The 27,609-nt window shown below is 38.8% G+C and overlaps 2 protein-coding genes and 2 long non-coding RNA genes across 7 annotated transcripts; all 4 read right to left on the reverse strand.

Moving 5' to 3' along the window:
• Positions 1 to 4,137: 4,137 nt before the first annotated feature.
• On the reverse strand, positions 4,138 to 7,964 carry LOC145500456 (uncharacterized). The gene is made up of 4 exons (XR_014051072.1): positions 7,569 to 7,964; positions 7,117 to 7,170; positions 5,594 to 5,669; positions 4,138 to 4,725 (listed from the first exon to the last, which is right to left on the reverse strand). It is a non-coding gene; the product is annotated as an uncharacterized LOC145500456 (long non-coding RNA).
• Positions 7,965 to 10,385: 2,421 nt separating this feature from the next.
• On the reverse strand, positions 10,386 to 16,234 carry LOC145500464 (adenosine 5'-monophosphoramidase HINT1-like). 4 transcript variants are annotated; one of them, XM_081479979.1, is made up of 4 exons: positions 16,093 to 16,234; positions 12,870 to 12,974; positions 11,356 to 11,527; positions 10,386 to 10,676 (listed from the first exon to the last, which is right to left on the reverse strand). In XM_081479979.1, exons 1-3 carry the CDS (start codon positions 16,183 to 16,185, stop codon positions 11,360 to 11,362), a joined length of 366 nt encoding a protein of 121 aa, XP_081336105.1. In that variant the 5' UTR covers positions 16,186 to 16,234; the 3' UTR covers positions 10,386 to 10,676; positions 11,356 to 11,359. The 4 variants fall into 4 exon arrangements, with proteins under 4 accessions (XP_081336105.1, XP_081336114.1, XP_081336133.1 ...); XM_081479988.1 differs by having other exon boundaries at positions 10,386 to 10,925; XM_081480007.1 differs by having other exon boundaries at positions 11,346 to 11,527.
• Positions 16,235 to 18,951: 2,717 nt separating this feature from the next.
• On the reverse strand, positions 18,952 to 23,975 carry LOC145500572 (uncharacterized). Its single transcript, XR_014051114.1, has 3 exons — positions 23,409 to 23,975; positions 22,708 to 22,808; positions 18,952 to 19,172 (listed from the first exon to the last, which is right to left on the reverse strand). It is a non-coding gene; the product is annotated as an uncharacterized LOC145500572 (long non-coding RNA).
• A 15-nt stretch (positions 23,976 to 23,990) lies between these two features.
• On the reverse strand, positions 23,991 to 27,566 carry LOC145500630 (uncharacterized). Its single transcript, XM_081480149.1, has one exon. It carries the CDS (start codon positions 25,723 to 25,725, stop codon positions 24,925 to 24,927), a length of 801 nt encoding a protein of 266 aa, XP_081336275.1. The 5' UTR covers positions 25,726 to 27,566; the 3' UTR covers positions 23,991 to 24,924.
• Positions 27,567 to 27,609: the final 43 nt, after the last annotated feature.

Raw genomic sequence — 27,609 nt, forward strand, 5'->3', positions numbered from 1 at the left:
TTATCCCGCCGTGTATTCAATGTACCGTAAAACGTTTGGAAAATTTCACCGAAGGAAATTCAAGAAAATCACAGATAAAGCCATAAAAACGGTAAACAACGCATTTGTTTGGGCATTTATAACTCAACATTAAAAGCCAAAATTTTAAGAGAGATATAGTACATCAACATATCATCATTGCTTTTTACATTTAATAAGTTTGAAAGGACTTGGTGTAAAAACGAATGCAAAAATAGCATTCGAAACATAACACCAGCGCGCACAACGTGATAAATGATTACCCTATGGAGCCACCTTAAACTCGAAATTAAATTTTAAACGTATCTGTGGCGTACGATGTAACAGAAACAAACTATTTACTAAAACCACTCTTCAATCGTCCTGTCAAGTTTTATTAAAACCTTGGTTACTGTAAACATAACAGTCTAAAGATGAACGTATTAATTCTCCTTACTAATTAGTGTTTTGCTGTTTGTTTTGAGAATTTGGTGGTACATCAAGACAATGACATCCCGAGTTGAGGATTTCCTTTATTCTCATCACTTGTCTAATTGGAAATCTGATGATGTTGTAAAGAGAAACAATATGCTCATCACTGTTGGGACTGACTCAAAGTACGTTTTTCAAAACCTCTCCACTGACCTTGCCCTGAAAGACTGGTTTCCAAAGAATTGCTGATAAACCCAGGAAAATTTATAAACAGATACCAATGGCATATTTTCTGTTTTTTTCTTACTTATATCAAAACAAATAAAAATGGCTCTGAAATAAATTTGTTGCGTGCAACTCCTTCGATCGTATCCATGTAAACCAAGATGTCAATTTAAGGTTCAAATTTCTAGTATAGAACTAGTTCACACCAAGAAATTCATGCAATAATTTATAAGCAAGAATGAAGTCAAAGCTGAAGTTCAAATCTTTCAGAAAACAACTTAAGCTTGAAAAAATAATGACAAAAGTATGCACATTTTTCCCTAAAGCTTGCACGCATCTTATACATCTGCATTTTAATAGATCAAAACAAGAATTTGAACTTTTGCTTTGCAATCATTTGCTATGGAAATTGTTATTTTCTCCAGGCTTACAAAACAATTCTTAATCCTCTAAGGAATCATATTGACCTTAATTGGTTTTAATTCCCAAGGTATATAATAAAGCCTATAAAAGCAATTGCTTGCTTTTTATCTTTGTGTAACTTAAAGAACCAGTCTACTTTAGCTGAGGTTTTCAACTCCAAGACAAATACTTTCTCATTTTCGATGATATATTTTAACTGTCTTTTTGTAACACAAGGCAAATTAGTAATGCAGTAGTAAACATATCTGACTTGCTTTTTTCCAAGAACGTAATGAAAAGGCAAACATTTTGAAAAACAAGAAGAAAATTTTGCCTGCATTCTTGAACCTGCATTGGTTCAAGATTTTAACAGTACAGTGGGGGAGAAGCAAGGAAAAATGTACCCATCAAGTTTACAGCAAATATACATTTGAATCACCCATAGTCGACCTCCTGTGCACTTTGCGATGACAACGAGGGGAATTCCATTCATTTGATAGATTTCACTTCAAATAATTTGGCTGTCAAAAGTCACATATCTAACTCTCAAAAGTCACTTTACACAAGGTAGTCGTTTAAGGAGATTCAACTGTATTTAATAAATAACTCAGACATACAATGTACTCTGCCAAGATCACACCATTTGTAGACTGCAGTTAAAAATTAAGTTTCTCAGTTATTATACAAATCAGTTGTCTGTTTGACTATAGCTTGAATGACCCTTCCATCAGTCTGTCTTTCTGTATGTGTCTGTCTTTCTGTCTTCAAGTCTGTCTGCCAGTCAGTCTGTCTTTCTGTCTTTAAGTCAGTCGGTCTGTCTTTCTGTCTTTAAAGTCTGTCTGTCAGTCTGTCTTTAAGTCTGTCTGTCTGACTTTCTGTCTTTAAGTATGTCTGTCTGTCTTTCTGTCTTTAAGTCTGTTTGTCTGTCTGTCTTTCAGTCTGTCTGTTTGTTTTTCAGAGGCTGTCAATCCATGAGCATCAGCATGGTACATTATGTAGTCTATTTGGTTTTAAGCCCTAATTAGGTCTGTCAGTCATCTGCTTCTCAGTTAATTGATTGCATGATAAATGTGGTTTGGCAATGTAATCCAACAATTAGTTTGCCAAAACATGTCAGCCAGTCAATCACATAATTGATCACACAATCAGTCAGTCAGTCAGTCAGTCAGTTGATAAATCAATCAGTCAGTCCATCTGTCGGCCAGCCAGCCAGCCAGCCAGCCAGTCAGTCAGTCAGTCAGTTCATCTGTCCATCAATCTATCCATATGTCTGCTCATCAGTCAGTCAGTTAGTCAGTCAGTCAGCCAAGCAGTCAGTCAGTCAGTCAGTCAGTCAGTCAGTCAGTCAGTCTGTTAGGGAATCAATCAATCAATCAGTCAATCAATGCCATGATTGGCATGATATAATGTACATATAGCTTGGAAATGTACATGTAACACACTGATTGGTTTGTCACATGTCAATCGATATGCTGATCTGCCCAGCTACCCATATATTCTATCAGTCAGTCAATCACATCAGACAATCAATTAGCCAGTCAGTCCATTAGTCAGTCAGTCAGTCAGTCAGTCAGCAAATCAGCGAGTCAGAGTCAGCTAGTTAGTTAGCAAGTCAGTGAGTCAGTCAGTCAGTTAAAAAATCACTCAATCAAAAATCACAAGTCAGCGAGTCAGTGAGTCAGTCAGTGAGTCAGCAAGTCAGTCAGTCAGCAAGTCAATCAGTCAGCGAGTCAGTGAGTCAGCATGTCAGCGAGTCAGCCAATCAGTGAGTTAGTCAGTCAGCAAGTCAGAGAGTCAGGGAGTCAGTGAGTCAATGAGTCAGTCAGTCAGCGAGTCAGTGAGTCAGCGGGTCCGCCAGTCGGCGAGTCAGTGGGTCAGTGGGTCAGAAAGTCAGCGGGCTAGTAAGTTAGTCAGTCAGCGAGGCAATGAGGAAGCCAATCAGCAAGTCAGTGAGTCAGTAAGTCAGTGTTTCAGCAAGTCGGCAAGTCAGTGAGTCAGTATGTCAGCGAGTCAGCGAGTCAGCAGGTTAGTGAGTCAGGCAATCAGCAAGGCAGCCAATCAGCAAGTCAGTGACTCAGTAAGTCAGCTAGTCAACTAGTCAGTGAGTCAGCTAGTCACTGCATCAGCTAGTCGGTGAGTCAGCGAGTCAGCAAGTCAGTGAGTCTGCCAATCAGTCAATCAGCGAGTCAGTGCTTCAGAGTCAGCGGGTCAATCAGTCAGTGTGTCAGCAAGTCAGCAAGTCAGTCAGTCAGTCAGTCAGCGAGTCAGCCAATCAGTGAGTCAGTGCGTCAGTCAGTCGGTGAGTCAGCGAATCAGCAAGTCAGTGAGTCAGCGAGTCAGTCTGTCAGTCCGTCAGCAGGTCAGTCAGTCAGTGAGTCAGCGAGTCAGTCAGTCAGTCAGTCAGTCAGATAAACAATCACTCAATCACACAACTGATCAGTCTGTTGTTTGGTCAGTTAATTGTTAGTTGACCTGCTGGTCAATCAGTCTGCCTCTTTGTCTGTTTATTGGTCTGTCCCTCGGTCAGGCCAGCAAGCAATTTTGTCTAAACATTATAGGCATGGCAGTTAAATGGATCATTTATCAACAGCTGGTCCTTCAGTCATTCAATAATTAATGTTTTTGGTAGTTAAGCAAATATGGGACAATTAATCAGATTAATTAAACAGCAACATTGAGCAACCAGACAATCTTCTTTCTATCACGCAGTATGTTTGTCAGTCAATCATGTAGTTATTTATGATGTATTTAGCCAATAATTTCATCAATCAATCAATCAGTATTAATCAATTGGCCAATCAATCTATTAGGGTTAGTCAGTCAGTCAGTATTAGTCAATCAATGAAACATTATTGATTAGTCAGTCATTGGATCAGTTGCCTACTTACTCCATCAATATACTAATGATAGCTTTGTTTGTCATTTTTTAAATCAAACCATTTACAGTAAATTGATCATAAAATCAATCACTTTTATCAATCAATCATTTGACCAGTCATTCAATCATTCACAGTGGTAATCAATCTCAATCAGTACAGCATTTAGTCTGTCAATCACTTATTAAGCTGTAAATTAGTTGGTTTTTTAATGTCACTAAGCCGGTTGTTTAGATCTATTAAGTTGATCAGCTATCATGTAGGTGTGTAGACAGGTTTGTCAACTGGTTAATCAACGAGTTCATTACTAAATGAATCTGTCAATAGGTCTGCCAGACAAGTTCGGCAAGCAGGTAATTCGAACAGTCAACCAGTCAAATGGTTCCATTATAACCCAATTAGTCACTCAGTTAGTCACTCAAGTAATCAAAAAGGATTTAGAAGGGAAAATGCAAACCAGCCCAGAGAAATGATTTTGAGTATAGAGTGTGAACACTGATTTTGAGTAAAGAATAATAAGCCTAAAACAATGATTTATTAACGACTGATATTATTTCAAGATTGTATAAATTGTTAAAAATGTGTTATTTAAGAGCTCTTCTTATTCATTGTGCAGATAAAGCATGGCAGAATACATAGCATGACTGAATTAAAGTAATCAGAACAGAACTTGGCTTATTCAAGAGCTTTGTTTACCTGGTTCACCCAAAAGCTGAATTGCAAAATAAAACTTACAACTCTTCTATAGATGGCTGATAAAGCTTCAGTCACTTTGTCTCTGTTCTCATCTGACCTGAAAAGCAAGATTAACTTCTTTTAATCTCAATTTATAAATTATATAAGATCACTAAACAGTTAACAGGGTTTAAGATTACCATAGACCTTCGAGGGATGATTTCTTCACAAAATTAATTATCCTTACCAAATCACTCATCAGTATCACTTTCCATTTCAAATGTGTCTATGGTGTCATTAGAACAGAAACAAAATATTGACTAAAACCAATGTACCATTGTACTGTTAGTTTAATAAAGACCTTGGTTACTGTAAACATATCAGCTAACAGTCCCAAGGTCCACATATGTGGACATATTAATTCTCCTTAAACTAATATTATTACCAGGTAGCTTTCTTAAAATTTCACTTAAACCAATCAGTTGAGGAAGTAATCAGTCAGTGTAAGATTTAGCTCATTGTTCTGTCATTTGGCTTGTCAAGTACAGTACTGTGCAGAAGTAATGCAGCAAGGAAAATTTGCAAATTTTGTTGTCTGGTCTTGAAAAGTTGTTGAGTTTCAGAGTAAGTTGAGCAATAATTTGTTGGAGAAAAGTGTGAAATTTTGGGAAGTCAATGAAAATTCACAAGCACTAACATTATTTTGCTTGTTTTTGCAAGGCACTGAGCAGCAGTTCACCAACATTCAGGCAAGTCTCTTTGTGACCAGTATGAACAAACTGTCATGTAACTTACTGTACAAGAAATTAATTTTGATACATGTAATTGTTTGTAACATGTGCTGGAGTACATGGTCTGCAGTCGTTGATGTTATCTATATGACAATGTTACGTTAATCTAGAAAATTTGTGAAAAGGTTTTCAAGACGGTTCCCATGCTTGAGTTCAGAATTCAGCTTCACACATAGAGAATAAGGATGCCCTTACCTTATTATGAAGACAGGGAGCTCAATTCATTTCACATGCAAACTAAAATCATCCCCAGTTCTGGGTAGTTAAGCCGCTAAAGCAAACAGTCACAAAAAAACTGATGAGGCACTTTTAGCCAAAACACATTTTATCTTGCCCAGGTCATGCTCGGTTACACCACGTATCACGTGTTTCAATTAATAATTTCCATGTTTTACAAAGTGGCACCACTAATCAGTTACAGCCTAAACTTCACAAACAAAGGTTATAGAACACTTCTATGAACATAAAATATTCTATATTCTGTGATGACATTAAAAAGCATTTTGTCATGTCATTTGATAGTTAATAGTTCATGGAGTTGTGACAGTATTGACAGATTTTGGCAGCCTTCATGCACAATCTTCAGAAATGAGATTTATGTATTTCACCCATACAGCAAACTCTGCTTGGAAAAGCTTACCCTATTGATGAACAGAAGGAAATTTGTGGCAAATTATCAAGAACAGTGAATTATTGTTTGAAAATTTGTGCCAGCTGAAACAATAGACATCAGGAAAGTGGGGTGATATATTGCTGAAATGGTGTTTCAAGTGATTGTTCCTTGAAAAGCCACAAGCTACTCTTGCAAAATACTGTAAATCTATCAGCCAAGAAACAAATTCCACTGCAATTTTGAATCCCTGTTAAGGTATCCATCAAAATTTACAATAAATAACCATATATGATGTAATTGAACCAACTGTGGATAAAATAAATTTTCCAAAACCAGTGGGGTACTTAGGATATATTTTCTTAGAGTACATGATGAAATGTACTCTGTACATGACGAAATGTTTGCAAATTACAAAATTAATTTTGTAGGTTGCAACAGGTCTCGCCCAGGTGGAAACCTTGGAGTTTCTTTAACGACTGCATTTTTTTACATTTAATACAGTGAAAATGTCGTTGTATAGGAAACTCAAGTTGGTCACTTAACATAAATGGTGGCTTAGTGAGGTTTGAATGTCTTGTCCTGGAATTGCGATGTAAATGTACCAAGATCTAAGATCAGACAAAGGAAACTTCCAGGGTCACTTATCAATTTAGTTTGTTAAGTGAGAATGTGTTTCTTTCAATTAACCATTCCATTGGCCATCAGCTAATCTACATGTAACCCTTTGTTCATTGTTGAATCAGTTAGTCAGTAATTTGTCAGTTAGTAACTCAGTTAGCCAACCCGCTTACCCTCCATCAGTCAGTCAGTTGTAGGTGTGAGAATGTATGAGATTGAAGTTCTCAACCTGTTGGCAAAACACTCAGTCGTTCTATGTACATGTACGTACCCCCCCCCCCGCCCACCACCACCACCTCCCCCCAGGAAGTAGGTGGTTGGCAGGTAAATAAGTTTCTGTGAGCACCCACATAAGTATTTACGAAAAAAGAACCTAAATGGCTTGATACATGTATCGGAAAGTCGCATCTCCACCTAGCTTAACAGGTTTTAAATCAAACTGAAGCCAATAGCTCTGTATATTAAGTGTATGAGCTCTAACGGTTACCTTATAAATTTCATACCTAAGGAATAGTTTCCTTAGAAGTAAACAAAACGCCTCCTCATTCCCCGGGGGGGGGGGGGACTCCCATATGGAGTGGATGGGGATGCTCGTTGGAAATTTTGAATTTAACCCCTAAAAGAGACCAATCTGGGCGTGGCCAAAGCTTATGCAGACCCCTAAAAGAGACCAGTTTATAAAACAGACAAATAAAAAGTACAGTGACATTTAATGATGGCGAATTTGTTTATATGAATTGAGTAAATATAAAGAATCAAAATTCTTTCTGTTTTGTTATTTCTTCGTGTGCAACCCTTAACGAGACCTTGACGGCTAAAAATAATGACATTTTGCCCAGAACACCCTAAGCGAGACCAAAATCCGAAATTTACACCCCTAAGCGAGACGACGAGCATCCCCGTCCATTCCATATGGGAGTCCCCCCCCCCCCCCCGGGCCTCATTCCACCTTCTGCTCCGACCTGCTAACAAAGTAAAGAAAGTAAACCAATGCTTCACATCAATAATTATCGCTGGTTTGAACCGTCTTAAGACAAAGGACAAACCTTTTAAACTCCATTTTCGACTACCTGCTCTTCCACACGTGCCAAAATGGCGGAGCTCAACTACACTCGCAAAGGTCAGTCGGAGAAAAACGTGATAAGAGGGGAGGGGAGGCAGAGACGTAATACAGCACGCAATGTGCATGCGTGCCTAAGCAATGATGCCTTAGAATGGAGTTTGTAATAATTTGAAATACGATCAAAAACTCTGAAAACTATCGTTTTTCTTCACTTTGAAAAGCAAGAATAAGGTTTAAAACCTCACCTGGTATCCTTTTTCTGCCGTTGTATGTCGTCTTTTGTATGCTATTCCAGTGATTGCGATTAAGGACGTGTCAGTGAAAATTCAGATATTATCTGGTTATCAAGACAAAATTAGCTTTTTTAACGGGTGGAAGCCCCATGTATTCTGATTTGTTAATAACCAGAAGCTTTCTGAGATTTCGGGAAGTGTTGCCAATTTCAGGTAGCTTTATACTAGCACACGTTCTCATTCCAGATTGTTTTACATTCCATATCCCTCAAAAGCAGCATTTTGCTTTTTACACAGTTTGATTCCGTCCATGAGAAAAGGCGCAAGGAAACGGCGCAGCGCAAAAAGACATATAACCTACTTAAAAACAGGCAAAAACGTTACGAAGTACGAGGTTATTAACCCTTTAAATACCAAACTTTCGCCAAAAAATACCGTTTTTAATCAGGTTTTTTAGCTGCCATGACGCTAAATAAGCATAAGTTTTGCTAAAAAAGCTTGTTTTTACTAAAAGGAGAGATTTTTCGAGGATTAGGTACAAAATTGAGCAAAACTTCAGTTACGGGCATGCGCATAAACCAAAATTTGGACTTTTTTTGCCATTAACCGTTCTCAATTTCGTTTGTTGGCCCTTTCCTTTCTGTTTTTCTCTGCCCTTTTACACTGGCTACCTTTTGCATTGTATGTTCTTTCTGGCTACAGTGAAAAGTTGGATGTTAATTACGGGCGAAGCTTAGAAATGGACCTTGATCAATCATAGGCGTTGTGGACCATTTTACCATCGTTTTTGCACCAAAACTGATAACCTTGTTTTTCGATTTGCGACGTCGGAATGTCGTCGATATCTAAACCTGACCATTGTGCGGAAAGGGCTAGCCTAGCCCTACTATCTGCTTATCAAGAATATCTGATGACATTTAAATTGATGACGTCACAAGTGGTACAAAGAGCACCACCATTGATTACGCATATATGCGTAGTTGGTATTCAAAGGGTTAATGGACTATTGGAGGCCAAAAAATTCCACAATACAACTCTCTTGGGAAGGAAGTGACCCAACTTGAGTTCATAAAGTAAGCGAGAGGAAACGCACACAAGAACAAAAGTGAACTTACATTTAAGCCAACCAGAAAATACGCAAAAACAGGCGTATAAGGGCAGGGGGAAATACTCAGTGGCAAACGCACTGGGGAAGCGGACCGGGAAAAACAAAGATTTGAATTTGCGACCAAACGAGCAAAGAAATCATGCGAGAAGGCAAACGAAGATACAATATCATTATCAAATTTAAGATTTTCTATCACCATTCTTACTAGCTTTTAGGGTTGCGCCTCGCATGGGTAACTTTATTTTCCCGTTCGCGCAATTCCTATTGGTCTTTTCTTCTTTTAATTATATTGTAATTTATATTGTAATTTTGTGACCAATAAAGTTGATAGATCAATAATTCATTGGAAAAAAATAAGCAATAACAGAAATGCGAAATGCAGAGGGAAATGCACAGTTACTTAAGCACACGCAGCAAGGGAGACATGAAAAAAAAAAAAAAAAAAAAAAAAAAAAAAAACACCACGTAACCTACACAGAGTGGAAAAGTGCGCGAAACGGCAAACGGAGATGCACTGTGACCCACTAGAAAACTCGCTGACAACGGAAGTTTAAAGAGGAGGGGGGACTACTCGTGGTCAAGGGACTGGGGAGGTATAAACACGTTCGTGGTAAGGCGCGTGGGAACTGCAAATAAAGATAGTGTATCACACCACGAAACGCCCATGCAAGGCACAGTGGAGAGCTCGCGCAGGGAAGGCGTAAAACGAGCAAGAATGCGAGGAAACGGGCGCAAGAACGGAAATAAAGATAGAGTTCAACCCACGGAGTGCACCCCACATAGAAAGGAATAGGAGTTACAGCATGTATTCACGAAACGAGCGCAGTAATGCGCGCTCGAACGCAAATGAAGATACAATGTAACCCATAGTAAAACACGCTAAAACATAAATACAGTTAGTGGGAGGGAACGCACAATGCACATGGCGAACTCAAAGGGTAAAGGACGAGGTGAATAATAAAGACACGATGTAATCCATGAAAGGTTTGAGGTAACGCGCGCGGCAACACTACTGTTTTCTAGTGGGATATAAAACTATATTCTCACTTGCGTCACCGCGTGTGTTTTTTTACGAATTCAATTTGCAAATCTTCTATTTATTCAAGATCGGTTGCACTGTGATTTTATTACACCTTCCCTTATTAGATTAACTCCTGTGTTTGCCACTGGTCATTCACTCCCTGCGGTCAATGTATTTATGTTTTCTCGCAAGTTTCCTTCGGGGGCTGATCGAGTTGGGTGAGAACTAATCGACTTATGGTTGAAGACTGATCGACTTGAGGGATAAACGATCGGGTAACCCACATCAAGAGCTCTCATACCTTCATGTCGCTGATCAGTTGAACAGGAGATTATACAAACATACATGAACTTTATTTCAACTCGAATATACTTGTATATGACATTTTGTCTCCGAGCGAAAAAAAAATACAATATAAGTTACTAAAACAACAGTGAATGCTACCTTATTAATAATTCTTTCTCAAACACTTAAAATGTCTACGGATCTTACTCTTTCATTCATGTAATTGGGCATAAGTTCGCAAACTTTCTGAGAGAGAATTTCATAGTTTTGCTCTCTTTAAGTATAGTAATTCGTTGCTAGGGAAGAGATAGGATGCGGCTTCCACAAGGTTCATAATCTGCAGAGCGAAGACCAAAGAAATCGTTTATCTAGTTAGGAAAATAATTTTTAAAAAAAGAAAGAGAGAGACTACGATACGAGGTTGGGGTGAAACGTGGAAAGCATACGAAGCACATAGCTATAAGCACAAGGTTTTTTAAGTCTTACTTGTCCGATCTGAAGGTCACTATTGTAAGTATTATAAATATCTATAAATAGGAATCAAATTGGTAATATTTGGACATCCTGAATTGCTCCTTGGCATGGTCTGAAATTAATAAATGAAGAAAACAACTTAGTTTACTGGGAACAGATTGTTCAGCTCAATTTTGAGCCCTTTCTGTAGAAACAATGCTGCCTTTTCCAATTTCTCCGGCATAGTGTAAATGGGGCCTTAGAATCAAGAGATACAAACCACTTGTGTTGCTTCTGGTGTACTTAAGCAGCCTTTTCTGCCGGGGTGGGGGACACCTATATGAAAAGGCCAGGAAAATTTGCTTGTTGGAAAATTTGAATACCCCTAAAGGAAACTAATCTGCGTGTGAGTCAAGGTTTATTTCACTCCTAAAAGATACCACTTAAACCAGCATCCCCAACCTTTTCACATGGGAGTCCCCCCACAGGGCTTTTCTGGTTAGGTAAAATTCACTTGAGGGCCAGATAAGACAGTGAAGAATAGGAAAATGACCTACTGGTACCTGGTCAGCCCAGGACCAAGTTCATTGGCCTTCCTCCCATGACATGGAGGTGGATGTGATACACAGATTGGCATCCATATTGTCCAGTGTTGATGACTACGCGATAACCACTCTGGTCAATACCCTTCTCGGCTGCCACTTTCCTTGCAACTATCATGCAGTGACCAAGGAGCTGCAAAGCAATGGACACATTGAAAAGAATTGAGTAGAAAAAGATTTCTGTCAGCATACAGAGCCTGGAAAAGACTTCCAACTGGGTTGTAAGTGAAAGGAGTCCTTCCTTGTTTGCTAAAAGAGAGGGCATGAGGTAGACCCCCAGCTTCCACGAGATGGAAGAAGCCTTGCATTTGGTTCTTTCATTTTTGGCATAGATTATTTTGTCGATGCAATAAGTACCTCAAAAAAAGAACAACCGTGAGAAATGTAAACTTAACAAATTTTAAGCTTGTAGTCTAAAGCCTGGTTTTCACTAGCAACGCAAGCAAGCAAGCTTAAGCACATGCAAAAGAAAAAGGAAAAATTTTGATCCTTGTGCCTGTGCTTATGCCTGCATCAAGGCCATTTTCATGATGAAATAAGAATTGTTTGTGCTTGCGCTTGAGCTGGTGTCGCTAGTGAAAACCAGGCTTAAGTGTTTAAATTAAGCTAGCTCAGGACAAGAGTGCAAAATGCCACATGGAACTTGTTGTCATATGTCTAATCAGTGTATTTCCACCGGAGATATGTAGTCAGCTCTACTAAGTTACAGTTTTATCAAAACTATAAACCTTATAAGTGGCAGATCCAGTGGTGCTCAAAAGAGAGGGTGGCAGTCATGTCACACTCCCATAACAAGCCTGTATGACAAATTGAATATGGGATCTTTCTTGCCTTCCAAGGGAGGTGTATATAGGTGAAGGATAGCAAAGTAAAGATGAGTCTTTTCCAGGGGCGTAGCTAGGGTGGTCCTGGGGTGCCTGTGAGCCCCCTTTTGTAGGCCTTTTTACGCAAACAACCTACAACAGGTGGCGAAAACGACATCACAATCTGGTGAGTACCCTCACTTTGACACAGTCTGACCCCCCCCCCCCCCCCTTTCAAAAAATCCTGGCTATGCCCCTCTTTTCTTGCTGTTTTTTTGACGGGGTGGGGGGGGGGGGTACCTTGACTGCTGTTTATTTGGACTGACAATGCTACTTAACCATCCCCAGGAAAACCAACTAGTCACAGAATAACTAATTGAAATATTGCCCTTTCCAGCTGGTCACTCATTGCTTGTTTTATCAAAAAAGTGTGGGCTTTTTTTTCATTTTATGTAATGTCGCTCAGTTAATGTGACATGAATTCACTTTGCCATGGTCGTAAGACACATGACTTACAATGCATCATGCATAAGTCCAGTCTTTGCCATTCAGCACCAACGATTTTCAGCCATCACACCATCTAACGTAGATCACATTTCTAATAAGTTATAAGAAAAATGCAAATAATCTGATAATCAGGCAGTGCAATGAAAGAACTGAAACTTTACACACTTGTTCATCCTCCTCTGTAGTACTAGACAATGATCGAATTTCCTTTTTTGGAATCACCAAGAAGTGGACGGGTGCTTGTGGGTTAATGTCTTCGATGGCAATGCACTGTTATAATAAAAACAACTGAACCAAAATCACAACCAATACATTGACAACTTGATCAGGGTTCCTTCTTTAAAGGAGAAGGTCACTCCAAAAAAAGTATAGCTTTTGTCAATGCTAATAAAATCCTTGCACTAAGTTTATCTACTCACCGAAGTTCCAGCCTCTTAAGTGCAGGTTTTCCTTATGAAATTCGTCTCCAAAGAAGCCCAAAATTTGAACATCGTTGCTGCCATTTTGAACAGTACTCAGCAGCCAGGCCACATTTTCGTGACGTCATTCCATCTGAGAGATTTTGTCCAAATGGCTTCTGAAGAGCCTTTTAACTATCACTCTGGGTTATGGCTGTTCTTGGGGCATATTGCTTTGAGCCAAACATGCTCCAGACTCCAAAATGATAGCATTAAAGATAATTAAGTGGATAATTGCTTGGAAAAAAAAAAGTAGATTTTGCTGACCTTGTAAAGGATGTCAAATCAGTTGCAGGTTTTTCTCCTTCCCACCTATTCTGAGTCGGATGGAGTGGTGTCACATAAACACATCCTCACTACCAAGACAGTTTCAAAATGGCAGCCTCTGAAGTTGCTTCTCTCTAGGGGAATTCCCTCAGGATAGCATGCACTTCAGAGGCTGAAACTTTGGAGAGTGGAAAAGCTGAATGTTTACTTGCTATAGGTGAAGGGAAAATAGTATGCTTTTTGGAGTGACCTTCTCCTTTAAGTACCAATCACAGTCGGCATAATACAAAAGAAATAATAGAATACAAAGAATAAGATTCAAAGGTAAAACAATGCAATTCATTTGCATCCAGTACTCACAGAAAGACCCATGATCAATCAGAGTTGCCATTAATGCACAGGGTGTGTCTTATATGCACAAAATATTACAAGGGTGCACAGCTTTTTAGCAAAGTGTGTCCTTGGGGATCCTTGGGACTCAGGAAAAAGGTTCCAAAAATTGTAGTAATTAGGCAAAGGACCCCTGAAAAGCAAAAAAGAACTCACAACTCTTTGGAACTGGGGGTTCCAAGCACACTTAACTATTAAAACTAGTGGGAACTCTGTCCATGTGACCAAGCTACACCACAGGCGTCCCAAACTCACGATTCGAGGAATCAATCAAATATTAATGATTTATGTACGCGTATCGAGTGAGATGTGACTGCCTTAAGTGCGCGGTGTTGTGTTACACATTGGGCTGTTGAGAATTTGAGCGCTCTACAAGACATTGTATGGAATTTAAAATAACAAAGGATAAAATCGCGCAATGAAATAAACTGTTACTTTTTTTTTGAATAAAATGAAGAAAATGTACTCACCTTGCCTGGTTTCTGTTGTCGATTTGGTCTATTTAGTCATTTTGGGGGGGGGGGGGGTTCAGGTGTTTGTCACAGCTTTCTATAGACAAAGTCATGGCTGGACACTACTGTTTCGAAAGACCTGGACCGTGACGCAGTTTTCTCGCCGAAATCTGAATCTGCTGCTCGATTTTTCCCTCCAACGCAAAGGATAGTCCATTGGTCCCCTTTTCTGGTCGGCTTGGAAAAATCTTCAAACTTCCGCTCCAATTCAAACAAATTTTGCTCCACTACTGGAGCTTTCAACTTTCTGCCGATCCTTGTGACCGCCCTCCAGACTACGGCACAGCTTGAATTACGATGAGGCATCAACACGCTCCCATGGGGTCGTGGGGAGAGGGTTATATTTTTTAACGGAAATTTTTGACTGTGCACCTGTCTGGTAAGTTGCATTTGTCATGTGGGATCGGTTGCTAATGTTGATTTCAAGCTGTGCCGTAGTCTGGAGGACGGTCACAAGGATCGGCAGAAAGTTGAAAGTTATTTTAAATTCCATACAATGCCTTGTAGAGCGCTCAAATTCTCAATGGCCCAATGTGTAACACAACACCGCACACTTAAGGTCATTCCTCAGTATTGCATTGTGCATCCTTACTGCACATAATTTATGGCGTCATTAGCGCGCATCTGTGCACGCGCACATTGAAAACGTGGCGGACTTGCCTTGATATTGAGTTCTGTCAGCTGGAAAATGGCTATAGCTCACTAACGAGCTCAGCCACCCCAAATTTTCTTCCAGTCATTTGAATCAACCAATCATTAGCTTTGCGTGAGAAAAGACTGATCTGATTTCTATTGTTGAAAATTGAATAAATAAGGAAAATAGCAGCTGCACTGTAGTCTTTTCTATTTTGCAGTTTGATAGCCATGGCAAGCAATTTGGTTCCAATATTTTAACAAGGATTCAGCTGTCTGTCAAAATCAAACTTAAAAAGTTTATTTGTGTCCGACACAAGTATTGATTGTAGTTTGAGGCGTGTTTTCATGAGTCTGGGCTCACAAAGAGTTCACAATAACTTGGAATGCGTTCTTGTAGTAAGCATTAAATAACGCTAAAATGGGACATTTTCAATGCCTCACTGCTCCTTAATTAAAGTTCTCATATGATAAATATTCATTAGACAAAGTTTGAACAAAAATCTATGTGCAGTTTTATTTCAGGGGAATTACCTTAAGGCAGTCGTCTCACTCGATACGCGTACATAAATCATTAACATTTGATCGATTCCTCGAATGGTGAGTTTGGGACGCCTGTGGCTACACTGGGGGGATTTCAAAATTAATGCTTGTAACCACCCGAGTGAATGATGGTGCCTTGAAACAGAAATTGGCAGACCTCTGCAGACATTTGGCTACATCTGCAGTGCTTGAAATTAAAATGAATCCTGCTTGTCTGTATTTCAAATGCCGGGGAACCGGGCTGGTAAATTTGATTAAAATGAAGAATGCTCGGTTGCCCCCATCGAGTCTTCAGGTGCAGATGTGGGATCGTGAGATCACAATGTGAGACCGTGAGACAGTTCCTCGTATGCAAACCCTAGGGACTGCAAACCGACCAATCTCTGAATTTTTCCCTTAACTCAAAGCCCTTATTGCATAACCAGTAAAAAAAAAAACATAAGGAGAATGATCGAAGCTTCTCAAACATAGTTGAGTTAAAGACAAGTACAAAATTCCAAAGCCACATTTCTCCAATTTAGAGAAAGAAATATAATTTGATTTGTAGTCTAGCAAACCAGAATCAAGGGCAACACTTTACACTACCTGATCATCTTCATGCAGAAATGTTGCAGGCAGCTCTCGACGAATTATCCTTGCAAACACCGAGTATGCATAAGAGAATCCTACCGCCGCCATGTTGAAAAGAAGGAAGTAGATTCCAGGTTCACTCCTTCCCAAAATTGAACAGGATTGCAGGGGCGGGGGAGAACACTCTGCGACGCCTGGCACTTTTTGTGTATCTGAATCATCCAACAAAAAATGACGTCACATCCGGTAAAAAAGAGCGCTGAGCGGCAAAATCAAATTTGAACATGGCATAATCGTTCTCTCAGTAAGTAAAATGGTAATATTTTGCAATCGGCCGGATATTTTTAACGTTTTATTTGGCCACGATAAACAAAATTTTGTCTTCTTCCTCGTCATATCAGTTTGTTTGAAGGACAGGGTAATTATTTATTCAAAAACACGCTGTTTTGAAGGCGTGTTTTTTACGAAATGTCGCCATTTCTTCCTCGCTGAATTCCACAGGAGTCATCGTTTGTGTGGAGATAATGAATTCTAGGTAAGTTGCACTCAATTCAAATATCCTATTCTCTTAGGTAGGCATTACACTAAGAAAAATGCACAATGACAGGTTTCTAGACATGGGGGAACCTTATTAACAGAAGCGCCTTTTTTAAAATTTACTGTTGCCAAACACTCGAGAGTACTTGAGTGCTGTTAATCGTATCACTGCAAGAATAGACCCACACACATAACGCGCTTTGCATAACTTTGTTGCCGATCGACACTAACACAAACTCGTGTGTTTGCTCATGACTCAAACTGATGCCATAAAATATGTTACGATTGGTTAAGAACCTTAAACAAGATATGTTTTCCCTAAGCAATCCCTTAATTGATAAACGCTTCGTTACAGGCAGGCCGTGAACCCCTTAAAAAAAAGCAAGAGGATTAGTTTTAACGGCGATTAAGTAATTTGGACATGTCGTGGTTGTCTCTCATTTATAATCAAATTTATTTTTCCGTTTCAACAGTGTTTGACGTCAGCAGCGCTAAGTTCCAATACCCCCCCCCCCCAACTGAGGTCAAGCATGCACCTTTAATTTCTTCAAACCCTCTCATTTGCCCTGTTTGCAGACCAAGTTCCTCATCTATTAATCCCTGTCATATTGGCAACCCATTTTGAAAGGTTACTAAAAAGTTGTGCATTATATTTCAGTGTGCTTTCTCTTTGTAATCTTACATCAAGATATATCAATCCCTAAGGAAACGAGAGAACACTAGCAATACTGACAATTTTCAGTAATTCATCACTTTCAATATGCCATCTAAACAAATTGTTTGTGAACAGTAGTGAAATTTCATGCCCCTACACCTAGCCATAAAGGGAAGTCTGGGAACAGGCAATAGCAACAATGACACTGCCAGGCTGATGAATTTTACAAGCTAATGAACTCATGTCTAACAATGATGGGTGATGATGAAGCATGGTGCAGTGAAACTGAAGAATCAGACTGTGAGTAACATTGATAGAGTCAGTGTCGTGAGAGTGATGCTAGTGTCTGTGAACTTGGACCAGATCAGCAAAGAAAAGGTTTTGTACTAGAAATTGACAGAGAGCAACAAGTTTGTGCTAAAAAACTGAAGCTGGCTCAGACCAGTCTTAAAGCCAGCATCTACTTACAGTACTTGTCAAGAGTTCCTGATTTGTGTATGTGGGAAGGCTCTCTGTAATGAACTATATGGGGTGGCTCAGCTCACGATGAGTACCTATTTCAGGCTTCAGGTATAAAATTAATGATAGGGATTTCACAAGTTGAGGTGTATGAAAGGGTAGGAAAATCTGTCATTTAGGGATTCCATTCTTCTGGTTCTAAAATGTTGTTGAAAAGCTCTCATTTACTCTCCTCAGCCAGAATGAAGAGATTCTATAATATTATTTATTAACTTTTTTCCAAGGGAATAGAAAAGGGATGCAGTATTCTTAAATAGGTTTGTCAAAGGGGTACATTAACCCTTTTGCAATGTAAGGTCGACAAAAGAGGTGCCATTTCTATCAAAATGGTACAAATGTATACAAAAGGGTAAGGGGTAATGGACCTTGAGATAAGACCTTTCCATTTAAAACTTTGTAGAATACCCCTCCCCCCCCCCTCCCAGCTTGTGAAACAAAGATGTTCAAATTATTGTTTTGTGAAAAAAGGCAATTATTAAAAAACAAAACAGTGCCAAGAGATTAAGTGATTGTCAATGCAAGTTTCCATTTGTATTTTGAATTAAAATGGGTATAACATGATCCTCAAGTATACTATGCAGCTTCACAGAGAGGCCCAAACTGATGATGAAAACATATGTTTTAACACTTAAAATTCTATTTTTGCTTCTTCCCTTGTACCTTGTGATCTTTGTAGGGAAATTCTGAAAAGGTCCCCACCCCCCCCCCCCCCAAAAAAATTCAAATTTTATATACAAATCACTTTTTTATCTTGAAAATGGTCTGAGACAACAAAACATTTTTATGGCTAGCTAAAGTACTTATTAGGAAAATAAAAATGTTCAAGGAAAAAATGAACAGGAAGAAACAACAACAAATTAACTTTTTTTTTCAGAAGAGCTACTACTTGTATATTTTTTTAACTTACATGTAGGTCAACATAATTTGTTTTCACAATTTACCACAAAAGAAAACACCACAGAAAGGAGAACTATAGTTGTGGCATCTGAGCTACATTTTTAAATGGAAACATTTCCCATAAAAAATTTCCAAATTATATTCTTACCAGGACAACAAAATACCAACTATATTTTGCAGAGAAGTATACTTAATTAATAAAATTGATGTAGTGAAATTTTCTATTTAATTTTTGTTCACCTGATCTTACAGAGCGCAACCTTTGGTTTAACTGGTTCACTTTACCGTTAAGCAATAATTAAATAAATCACACCAGAGTGGCTTTGTATCTTTATTATAATTCTCATTATCAGTAGAGAAATCACACTTGTACACTGGTCCACTGATCAATACTCTTACGTGTATGTTAAACATGGGAAAGCAGGTTGTATCATCTAATCATAACATTGTATGCCTGTGTGGGGTGTATATGCCAGGAGGTAACCACCTAAGAAAAGACAAACATAAATTATGTCATTGTTTCAATGACTCACCCTAAGTGGGCATTATGCTCATTACCACCTTAATAAACAAGATATATTAAAGTATAATTTTTAACCTCGCTTTAAACTTTTCAAACCTACAGTTTGTTTTCACTTTCAGAGAGGTTCTTAAATTCACAAGCACACCACCCTCCCCCCTCAGCCCCAATTCCTACTCTCCCATAGCCAGGATCCCATTTCAACTCTCCAATAAATCAGTAATTTTTTTTCTAATTTCGGTCTGACTTAGATTCATCTCCACTCAGCCATGAAAGCAATGGTGGTAGATTTCTGTATATTTGTTGGTCTAGTTCACAGCTATTGTTCTCAGATTCCCACCTCCCTTTTGACAGAATTAAATTCCATCAAAAAATAAACTACAGTAGTTTAATCAAATTAATGCAGAGGCAAACATTGAACCAGAAAATACTATAATTTTGGTATGAACGATACCAAAGTATAACTTACATAATAATATCACATCTTTTCTATTGTAATTTAAGACAGTGCAACTACTAATAGATTGACCACAAAAACCTAAAAACATGACTTTATAAACACAGGTAAGTGAGAATATTGCCAGTTTTGCTTTTGCCACCAACCACTCTTCTTTAAAAAAAAATACATGGAAGATAATGACAAAGCAATAACAAAACCAGCCAACCAACCTCTGGCAATTCAATAAACACACCAAATTCCCCTGCAAAATTCTCTTCAACACCTTACAGTACATGTAAATGTCAGCAGCATAAATTCACCTCAATGATTTGGCATGCTACTATCATCAAATGTTTACCCCTTGATTCAGAATTTTTAGGAGTATCAAATAGAATTCCACTATAGATTACAAATGCTGTTTACCTTAACAAATATTTGCATTAATTCTGGAGATATTTAAGTTTAAAATGTGTAAAATATATGCAAATGAGGGGACTGATGATGTCATACACCAAACCCAATATTACATCAAGTGCAGACCATATATACAGCAGAGATCATTGAAACTTGGTAGCCTTATAGTTCTACAGGCAACACACTAATATGGCTATAAAAATATGTTCCCAATTGGCAACTCAATCTTTTCCAGTTCCCTCTAACCCAATTTCAATAATGCAGTGATTTTCAGCTTGAAAAACATTAATCAAGACCATGAGGTGGCCAGAAAAGCCTAGAATATCAGGGAAGGTCTGAAATGCAGTCTGTTGCCATGGTAACAAAACTGTTAAGCTCATATTATGTAGCACATCTGCAAATTGCATCGTAATAGCACTGTCCCGACTGGAGCCCATGGTTCAGTAGTTTACTTGGACAATAAATTTCATAACTTTCCTGGGGGACTGGATGATCTAAATGGTATGTGGGAGACTCCCAGAATATTTGCAAGAATGTATGACTATCTCTTCACAGGTATTCATTAATAAATAAATAAATAAATAAATAAATAAATAAATAAATAAATAGACACTAACACTACTAACATGATTGAGTTTGGAAAATATAGTTATTTTTAGTTTATGATATTTTGAAAAATTCCCCTCTCCCATCTAACATGCTGATCTTCTTTAATTTGGTACTTGAAATTGATAACAAGGATGCTACACCTTGGCAACTCGTTGGCCAGGATATATCGCACAGTCTTCACATCAGATAATGGGTCTGTACATATTATTTATGTATTTATTAAACAGAGATCTCCCCATCCCTCCCTATGGAAATTCCAATTTTTATTAATACTTTAATTTCTTTAAAAAGTTTGGCTTTTGAGACCCTCCCCATCCCTGGAATTTCCAGTAATCTCCTTGGGGTGGGTATGGACATTTTCTAGAACCACACAATAAAATAAATAAACAAACTTTAAGATAAAATGTTGAAGTATAAGTCAGTGGGACATATATACATTGATCAACTTATAAAGACATGATTGATCATTGCAACGTACTATACACAACTTAAGCAAAGGTGAAATTATAGCCTGAAAAAAATTAGGTGTGAACTGGATTCTAACCCATGACCTCTGTGATACCAGTGTGATAACTTAATTAATTAAAGTTCTATGCTACAACATATCAAACTGCTAATTTATTATGAAGTGACACAGCTAAAGGAGAGTTGCCAAGAAATCAACTTTTTGTGAATTCTAATTCTAAGATCAATATGAGTCTTCTAAATTTAAGATTATTATACCTAACAAAAGGCATACAGTAGGGCACTACACTGTGTGCTCTCTCTACACACTCTTCCAGGCAGGATAGTAATACATATACATGTACTTTTTTTTTGTTTGGAATATACTGTTACTGCATGGTCATACAAGAGGTACTAGTTGCTGCTGAGTAGTCTTAAAATAAGTGAACTAAGTGTGACAAAATATCATGTATATTAAATCTGCACCAGTTTAGTACAATTTAATACCAAATTTTAATCAGCCGCAAAAAAAAATTGTTAGCACCAGATATTACATGTACTTTGTGAAGGCTTCTGGAGGGGTTATACTTTAATTTATAAAGTACCTGGCAGCAAGTACTATTTTGATTTACTAAAGCAAGACTGTAGTAACTGCTAAGAAAATGTGTTTTGTACATCCCAGAAAAATTGGGTGGGGGTCAGTGCAGCCCTCTTCACAAAAGTTAAACTCTTAACCTATTTATGACCATAATCTGCGATTTTCCCTACCCCATTTGTGACTGTTGCGACTGCTACAGTTGCTCTAAACATAAGTTTTGAAGGACTTTTGTTGATGGTCTTATCAATAATGATGAAAATTGAGGTAGCTTATTCTAAAAAACATAACAAATTAAAGACTAGAGGGCAAAAGCCTTACCCTAGAGTATTTATGACCAAAACGGCTGAATAACCATACCCTTTGGGGCTGCACAGCTGTATATAGCACATAGAGGAGAGTTCCCCCCCCCCCCCCTACCGCTGGAGCAGGAATCAAAATATTATTGCCTTGATGACATAATAAAGATAAAATCTCAAAATAATCAAGAGTTACATATATGCATGGGACTTCACTAACAAAATGATGCCTGTTGCTTGCTGTAAATTGTATATAAATTACTCCTTCAATGTGCCAGAATTCTGTTAATCTGGTCACCAACAGGTCTCAAAAATCTGACTGTATAATTAATAAATAAGAAAATGACCGACTGAGATTTTGTTTGAGCCAGAATAGAGTGGCCATAATAACTAGGTGGCTGTGTTAATGGGGGTGGCTCTATGGTGAGGTACATTCCACAGTAGTGATAAAGATGACACTCTCAAACACCAGTACCCATAAAGAGTTTGGACAGTATATTTTGCATAATCAGTTGGAAGAGGAAGAGGGAAAATGGAAATAAAATAGAATGGCTCTTGTGTACCAGAGACAACCCTTTCCCCGAGTTACCCTGGCGGAGCTAACTTTTCACTTATTTCTTTGCAAAATTCAACCAACCGTTTACACAAGGATGACGAACCAGACTTGGGGGTGAGACAATTCAGGTGGGCAAGTTGACTCACCTTGGCAGCTAAAGTAACCAACAACTTTTCTTTGAGTATACATAAAAACTTTGGCTCGCCTAACTGGAACAACTCTCAGCATGGCGAGTGTCACGTAATGCCTAGATTTAAGATTTAAAGCAGCAATTTGTATCAAAGAAGAGAAAATTAACTCAGCAAAACCCACTCTGATCAAATGAGTGAGGGAAACTTAAACAAAGAGGGATAGTTGCGCATTTGATTATTCAGTAGGAGTTACGAATAATCATGCAGGGTCAACTTTTACTCGGCCTACATGGGCTACGTTTTCTCATACAAACACTTGATAAAGTTGCCTCAGGGGGAGGGTTATCCCGGGTACCCGAGACCATACAAGTGGGACCTGTGTTGCCTCAAAGAACACCCCCACGATTTTCAAAGGGGAAGGTCCATGAACAGGACCTTAACTTAGGGCAGCTTCAATGGCAGATTCCCTCTGATGGCTTGGATTTGAATAATTGATTTAATTACTTTTAAAGAGGACTAGAACTCAAAAATCTTGCTCGAATTTCGATCCAGCGAGGCATAAGTTTCCATGCCGTGAATCAAGTTTTTACTGGGCGTTTTAAAAGCACTCACCAAAGAGAAAGAGACTGATGACCCCAAACTACCGATACATATGTACTGTATCTTACTGAAAACAACAATCTTCAACGAGAGATGTAGGAATGTGGGATACTAACCTTCAGCATGCGATCCAGCTTGTCTCTTCTACCAATACACGTGAGCCAAGAGTAACAAAAGTTCTGGTGACAGCGACTTTCGGAGCTAAACGGCTTCTGTTAATTATGTTCCCGTAGTACACAGTGCAAACTATGGCCAGCAATACTTCATCCAGGTTGTTGTTAACATTATAGGCTATTGCACTTATTGTTATCACTAAATCACGAACAACAAGAACCAAAAGTCGGAACAACACCAGTTTTACAAATGTGTAAAATTCGCCCGACGATGACGGAAGGCTCTCCGTTATTTTGCTTCAAAACAATAATAAACTTTTCTCTTTTCCCGAAATTTTTGCTTCAAAAGTCGAAGTAATGTGTCTGCAACATCCTTCCATACTCAATATAAAATGAAACGAAACTGATGGTTTACAAATAGAGGGAAACCACGAGTAATCGAAACGCCATTTTCTCGCTTTGTGAAACGAGCCGCGAAGCGCAGTTTAAACCGGATGTGACGTCATTTTTTGTTGGATGATGCCTATACGAAAATTTCAGGAGTCTTCTGCCCCGCCCCTGACAGGATTGACACAATTTGATTGACACATGATAGACGGATGGACACAGGAATACCAAAACACTGAATAGAGAGGTTTACCTACAGTTCCTCGTCAGTTTTCTTTTACTGAGGGGGTTGAAGGCTTGATAAATACGACTGGACTCGCAAAAATAAACCATGAGATTAAATTGTTTAACTTCGTTTTAATATGGCTTAGAGAAAATTGAACCAGTTGAAAACAAAGTCAAAGGGTCATGGGTGTTCTCGATAGTCACGTGATAACTTCTTCTGGCAAAATCCCAAATGAGAATATTGATCCTAGACACCGTCTACAGTATTGCGTTTTCAGTCAGTACACTGGCGACCACTTTTACGTATGTACGACAGGGGCCCGTTTTTAAATGTCTCCACAGCGTTTTTAACCTCACTCCCGACCAAACCGTTGAGGGGTTTCGTTGGTATCAGTAGGGAAACTGAGCGAAAACGTACCAACGAAAGCGACTCAACAAAAACACTCTGTACTGTTAGCGGGTCCAAGAGCAATTTGAAATCAGGTCAATGTTAACTTCTTCTGTGACCTAAAATGCTAAAACCTCAGGATTACAAGTCTTTTTATATCGAACTGGAGGAATTAAGTCTATTATTCCATGTCCATGCATCGATTCCACCAGGTCAAACATGACAAACATTGGTTATGAGTATGACACACATCACTATTTAATCAAAATCTAATAAATAGTTGTGATGGATTTTCAATGATAACTAGATAACGTTCATTTGAAACTTTTAAGTTTACGATTCACTGATGATTGAGCTGAGTTGTCTGTACACTATGTATTCAAGTCCACGATCAGTGCAGTTTCAAATCCGTCAATTCTCGCCGACTGCCGGGGTAGTCTCGGTAGCTGCACCTGAGGCGCGCTATACACGTAACGGCAAACTCTAAATTCCCGTATCATCAGTACATCGTGCTCTATTTTAGCTCTCCTTAGCAGAAGGATGGTTCATAATCTGGTTCGATAAATCAACCGTTATCAATGGTGGTTCGATTGGCAATCCATTAAACGTTACAAATTTTCTCTTCATAATGCCAGTCCCACCATTTTTTCGCTTTTTCTGGGTCCTTGCAACTCGCTCTTTTCCAGGAACCTGGAGAGTTGGAGTACTTTGGTTCACCATCTGAAGTTTCCTGTCGGCCGAAGAACCTGTTTCACATGAAATTTCCTGAGCAGAAGCTAAATCAGTTCCAATGCCGTCGGTTGGATTAATGTAGTATTCGGATTTGGAGGTCAAATTGTGTAAACGTGTAAATAACCGTCTGCCGCTTGGAAACGCCAAAGTAGGGCTTTTTCTTATTTGAAAAAAGGTATCTCCGAATGAAGATTTGCATCCGTTTTCTGAAATTCCTAGTGCACTGGTAACTTCGTCGTCAATCTCTTTCTGTCTGCTCGTTTTAATACAATGTTTACAATATCTGGAGCCCATAATCTCGCAGAATTCTCGACCGTTTGCCTCGTCAAAAAGACAGCTATAGCAGGTTGCTGTACCGGTAAAGTCGTAAGTAGACGATGGCGATCCGTTATATGTTGCTGCCCTAGAGCGAAAGAAAATACCTTCGTCTGCTTGCCAAACTTTTTGTCCCATCATGACATCAGTGCTTACAGGCCTGTCGTGTCGGACGCTTTCTCCGAGCAGATTACGACTCAAAAGAACTTTTCCTTTCTTCGCTTTCCAGTTCGATGGCTTTTCCGCGCAGATGTACAACTTGTGTTGTGACATTCCGAAGTTCGCTTATAAGTTGAACCAAACTGCAGTCTTATTATTGTTGTGATCAGTTTGGTCTTGGTTACCGCGCCATACGTTACACAGTGCGACCAAGAAATAAAAATTTTGTCATAGCAAGTTAAAGTATAATTCAGGTCCCTCAGTGATTCTTCTTCACAATTAATCCTGCGAAAATTAAATCGTTTTCTCCCAAAACTTATCACTGCACCGACCGTCCATCGTAAACTTGGAAACTTTTTTGTTTGCTTATGCCACGTTTTTTATTTATCAAAGTCTTTGAAAAACGCTTTCAAATCAATTAGGAGCCAAACGTCAATAATAATCTTTCACAGTAGGACCCTTTTTGGCAAACAAAAACAAAAGGTACTTAGCCTAATACAAAAGATTTTAATCCACACTTCACTTAACGAGCCGCACGATAATTTTCCCTTGTGTAATGGAGTAAAGGCGTCATTCGTGTCTTAAAAAGTACATTTAGAAATGAATTCTAAATTTTGTCTCAAGTTAATTCATACTGTACGTTCCTTTGGAACAGAATTGCCTATTTGTTCCTAACATATTCAACCAGACATCTTTTTGTTTTGTTTTGATTGTTTTTTGGAGGGTGGGGGGGAAGGGAGTGAGTGAGAAGATATTAGGCTACGAACCAAGCGCTTTCGTTTATACTTTGTGTCTGTAAAACCCGTCACGTGCCCGATTATGTCAATTAAGTGCAAAAATGTGCAAAACTTGTGGGTCCATAAATTAGTGCAAATAGATCTCATTGACTGACTGACTAACAGACAGACCGATTGACTGACGGGCTGAACATCGCACTTATTGATCTGCCATTTATCAGTTTAAAGTTGATTAAGGTAAATTAGCGAGTTGGTCTTTGTTATGAAGAAGGGATGACTGACTGATTGACTGACTCACTGACTCACTGACTGACTCACTGACTGACTGACAAACAGACCGATTGATAGACTGACAAGTTGACCATCGCACTTATTGATCTGCTATTTGTCAATTTAAAGTTGATTAAGGTAAAGTAACCGCCGTAACGAGTTAGTGAGCGTTAGCCTTCTCTAGATTATGAAGAAGCGATGACTAGCCGAGGGACTGACTCACTCACTCATTCACTGACTCACTGACTCACTGACTCACTGGTCACAACTTATTGGTTACAAACTGAAACAAGAAATTGTAGGATGTAACTTTAGAAGAAAAGACATGTTTCCTGTATTGTATGGATGTAAATTACCAATGACTGTATAAAAAAGGCTGGACGAGAGCGATTAAACACGACGAAAACTATACATCCTTTGTTGTCCAATTACTCGTCCACAAAGTGGGGGGAGGGGAGGAAGGCGCTTATTCGAGGAAGGGAGGGGCGCTAATTCGAGGATTTACGGTAACCTATTAGACTGTAGTACGTTAAGCTAGAGGTAGATCTGATGTAAATTTTTCACGATTGTGCTGAATTATGACGAACCAAAATACAAGCAGCAAGTAAATATATACGGTGATACAACAAACCCTGGGTGCCATGTCATTAGCTTGCGTGACGGGCGTTCACTACCCCATCCCCGTTTACTCCCTCCTTAACACAGGCTAGGGAGGGAATTGGGTGCGTAGCCCCTTCCCCATCTCCACCCCCCACCCTCAAAAAAAAATAAAAACTGCCCGTGAACTCCAAAAATAAAAGGCCACTTAAGTTGGCACACCAGCCTAAGCCTAAATTGATACAAAAATACGATCGAAGTTCTATTTCTCCAAAAAAGCAAGAAATTAAGACGCCATACATTTGGAACCACTTCAAAAAAAGGTTGGCAAACCTGAGAGAATCAAGCGAAAGTAGAAGGTGCATTTCCGTTAATAAACTACTTATTTTGAATG

This window comes from Orbicella franksi, chromosome 1 (assembly GCF_964199315.1).
Source record: "Orbicella franksi chromosome 1, jaOrbFran1.1, whole genome shotgun sequence".
Taxonomy (NCBI): Eukaryota; Metazoa; Cnidaria; class Anthozoa; order Scleractinia; family Merulinidae; genus Orbicella; species Orbicella franksi.

Bases quoted from the DNA above. Each gene is read 5' to 3' on its own strand.
- LOC145500464 (XM_081479979.1), bottom strand. From the start codon at position 16,185: ATGGCGGCGGTAGGATTCTCTTATGCATACTCGGTGTTTGCAAGGATA. The intron at 12,975-16,092 runs GTAGTGTAAAGT...TTATTATAACAG, and splicing joins TTCTGCATGAAGATGATCAG to TGCATTGCCATCGAAGACAT. The intron at 11,528-12,869 runs GTGTGTAAAGTT...ATTGCTTTGCAG, and splicing joins CTACAGAGGAGGATGAACAA to CTCCTTGGTCACTGCATGAT.
- LOC145500630 (XM_081480149.1), bottom strand. From the start codon at position 25,725: ATGTCACAACACAAGTTGTACATCTGCGCGGAAAAGCCATCGAACTGG.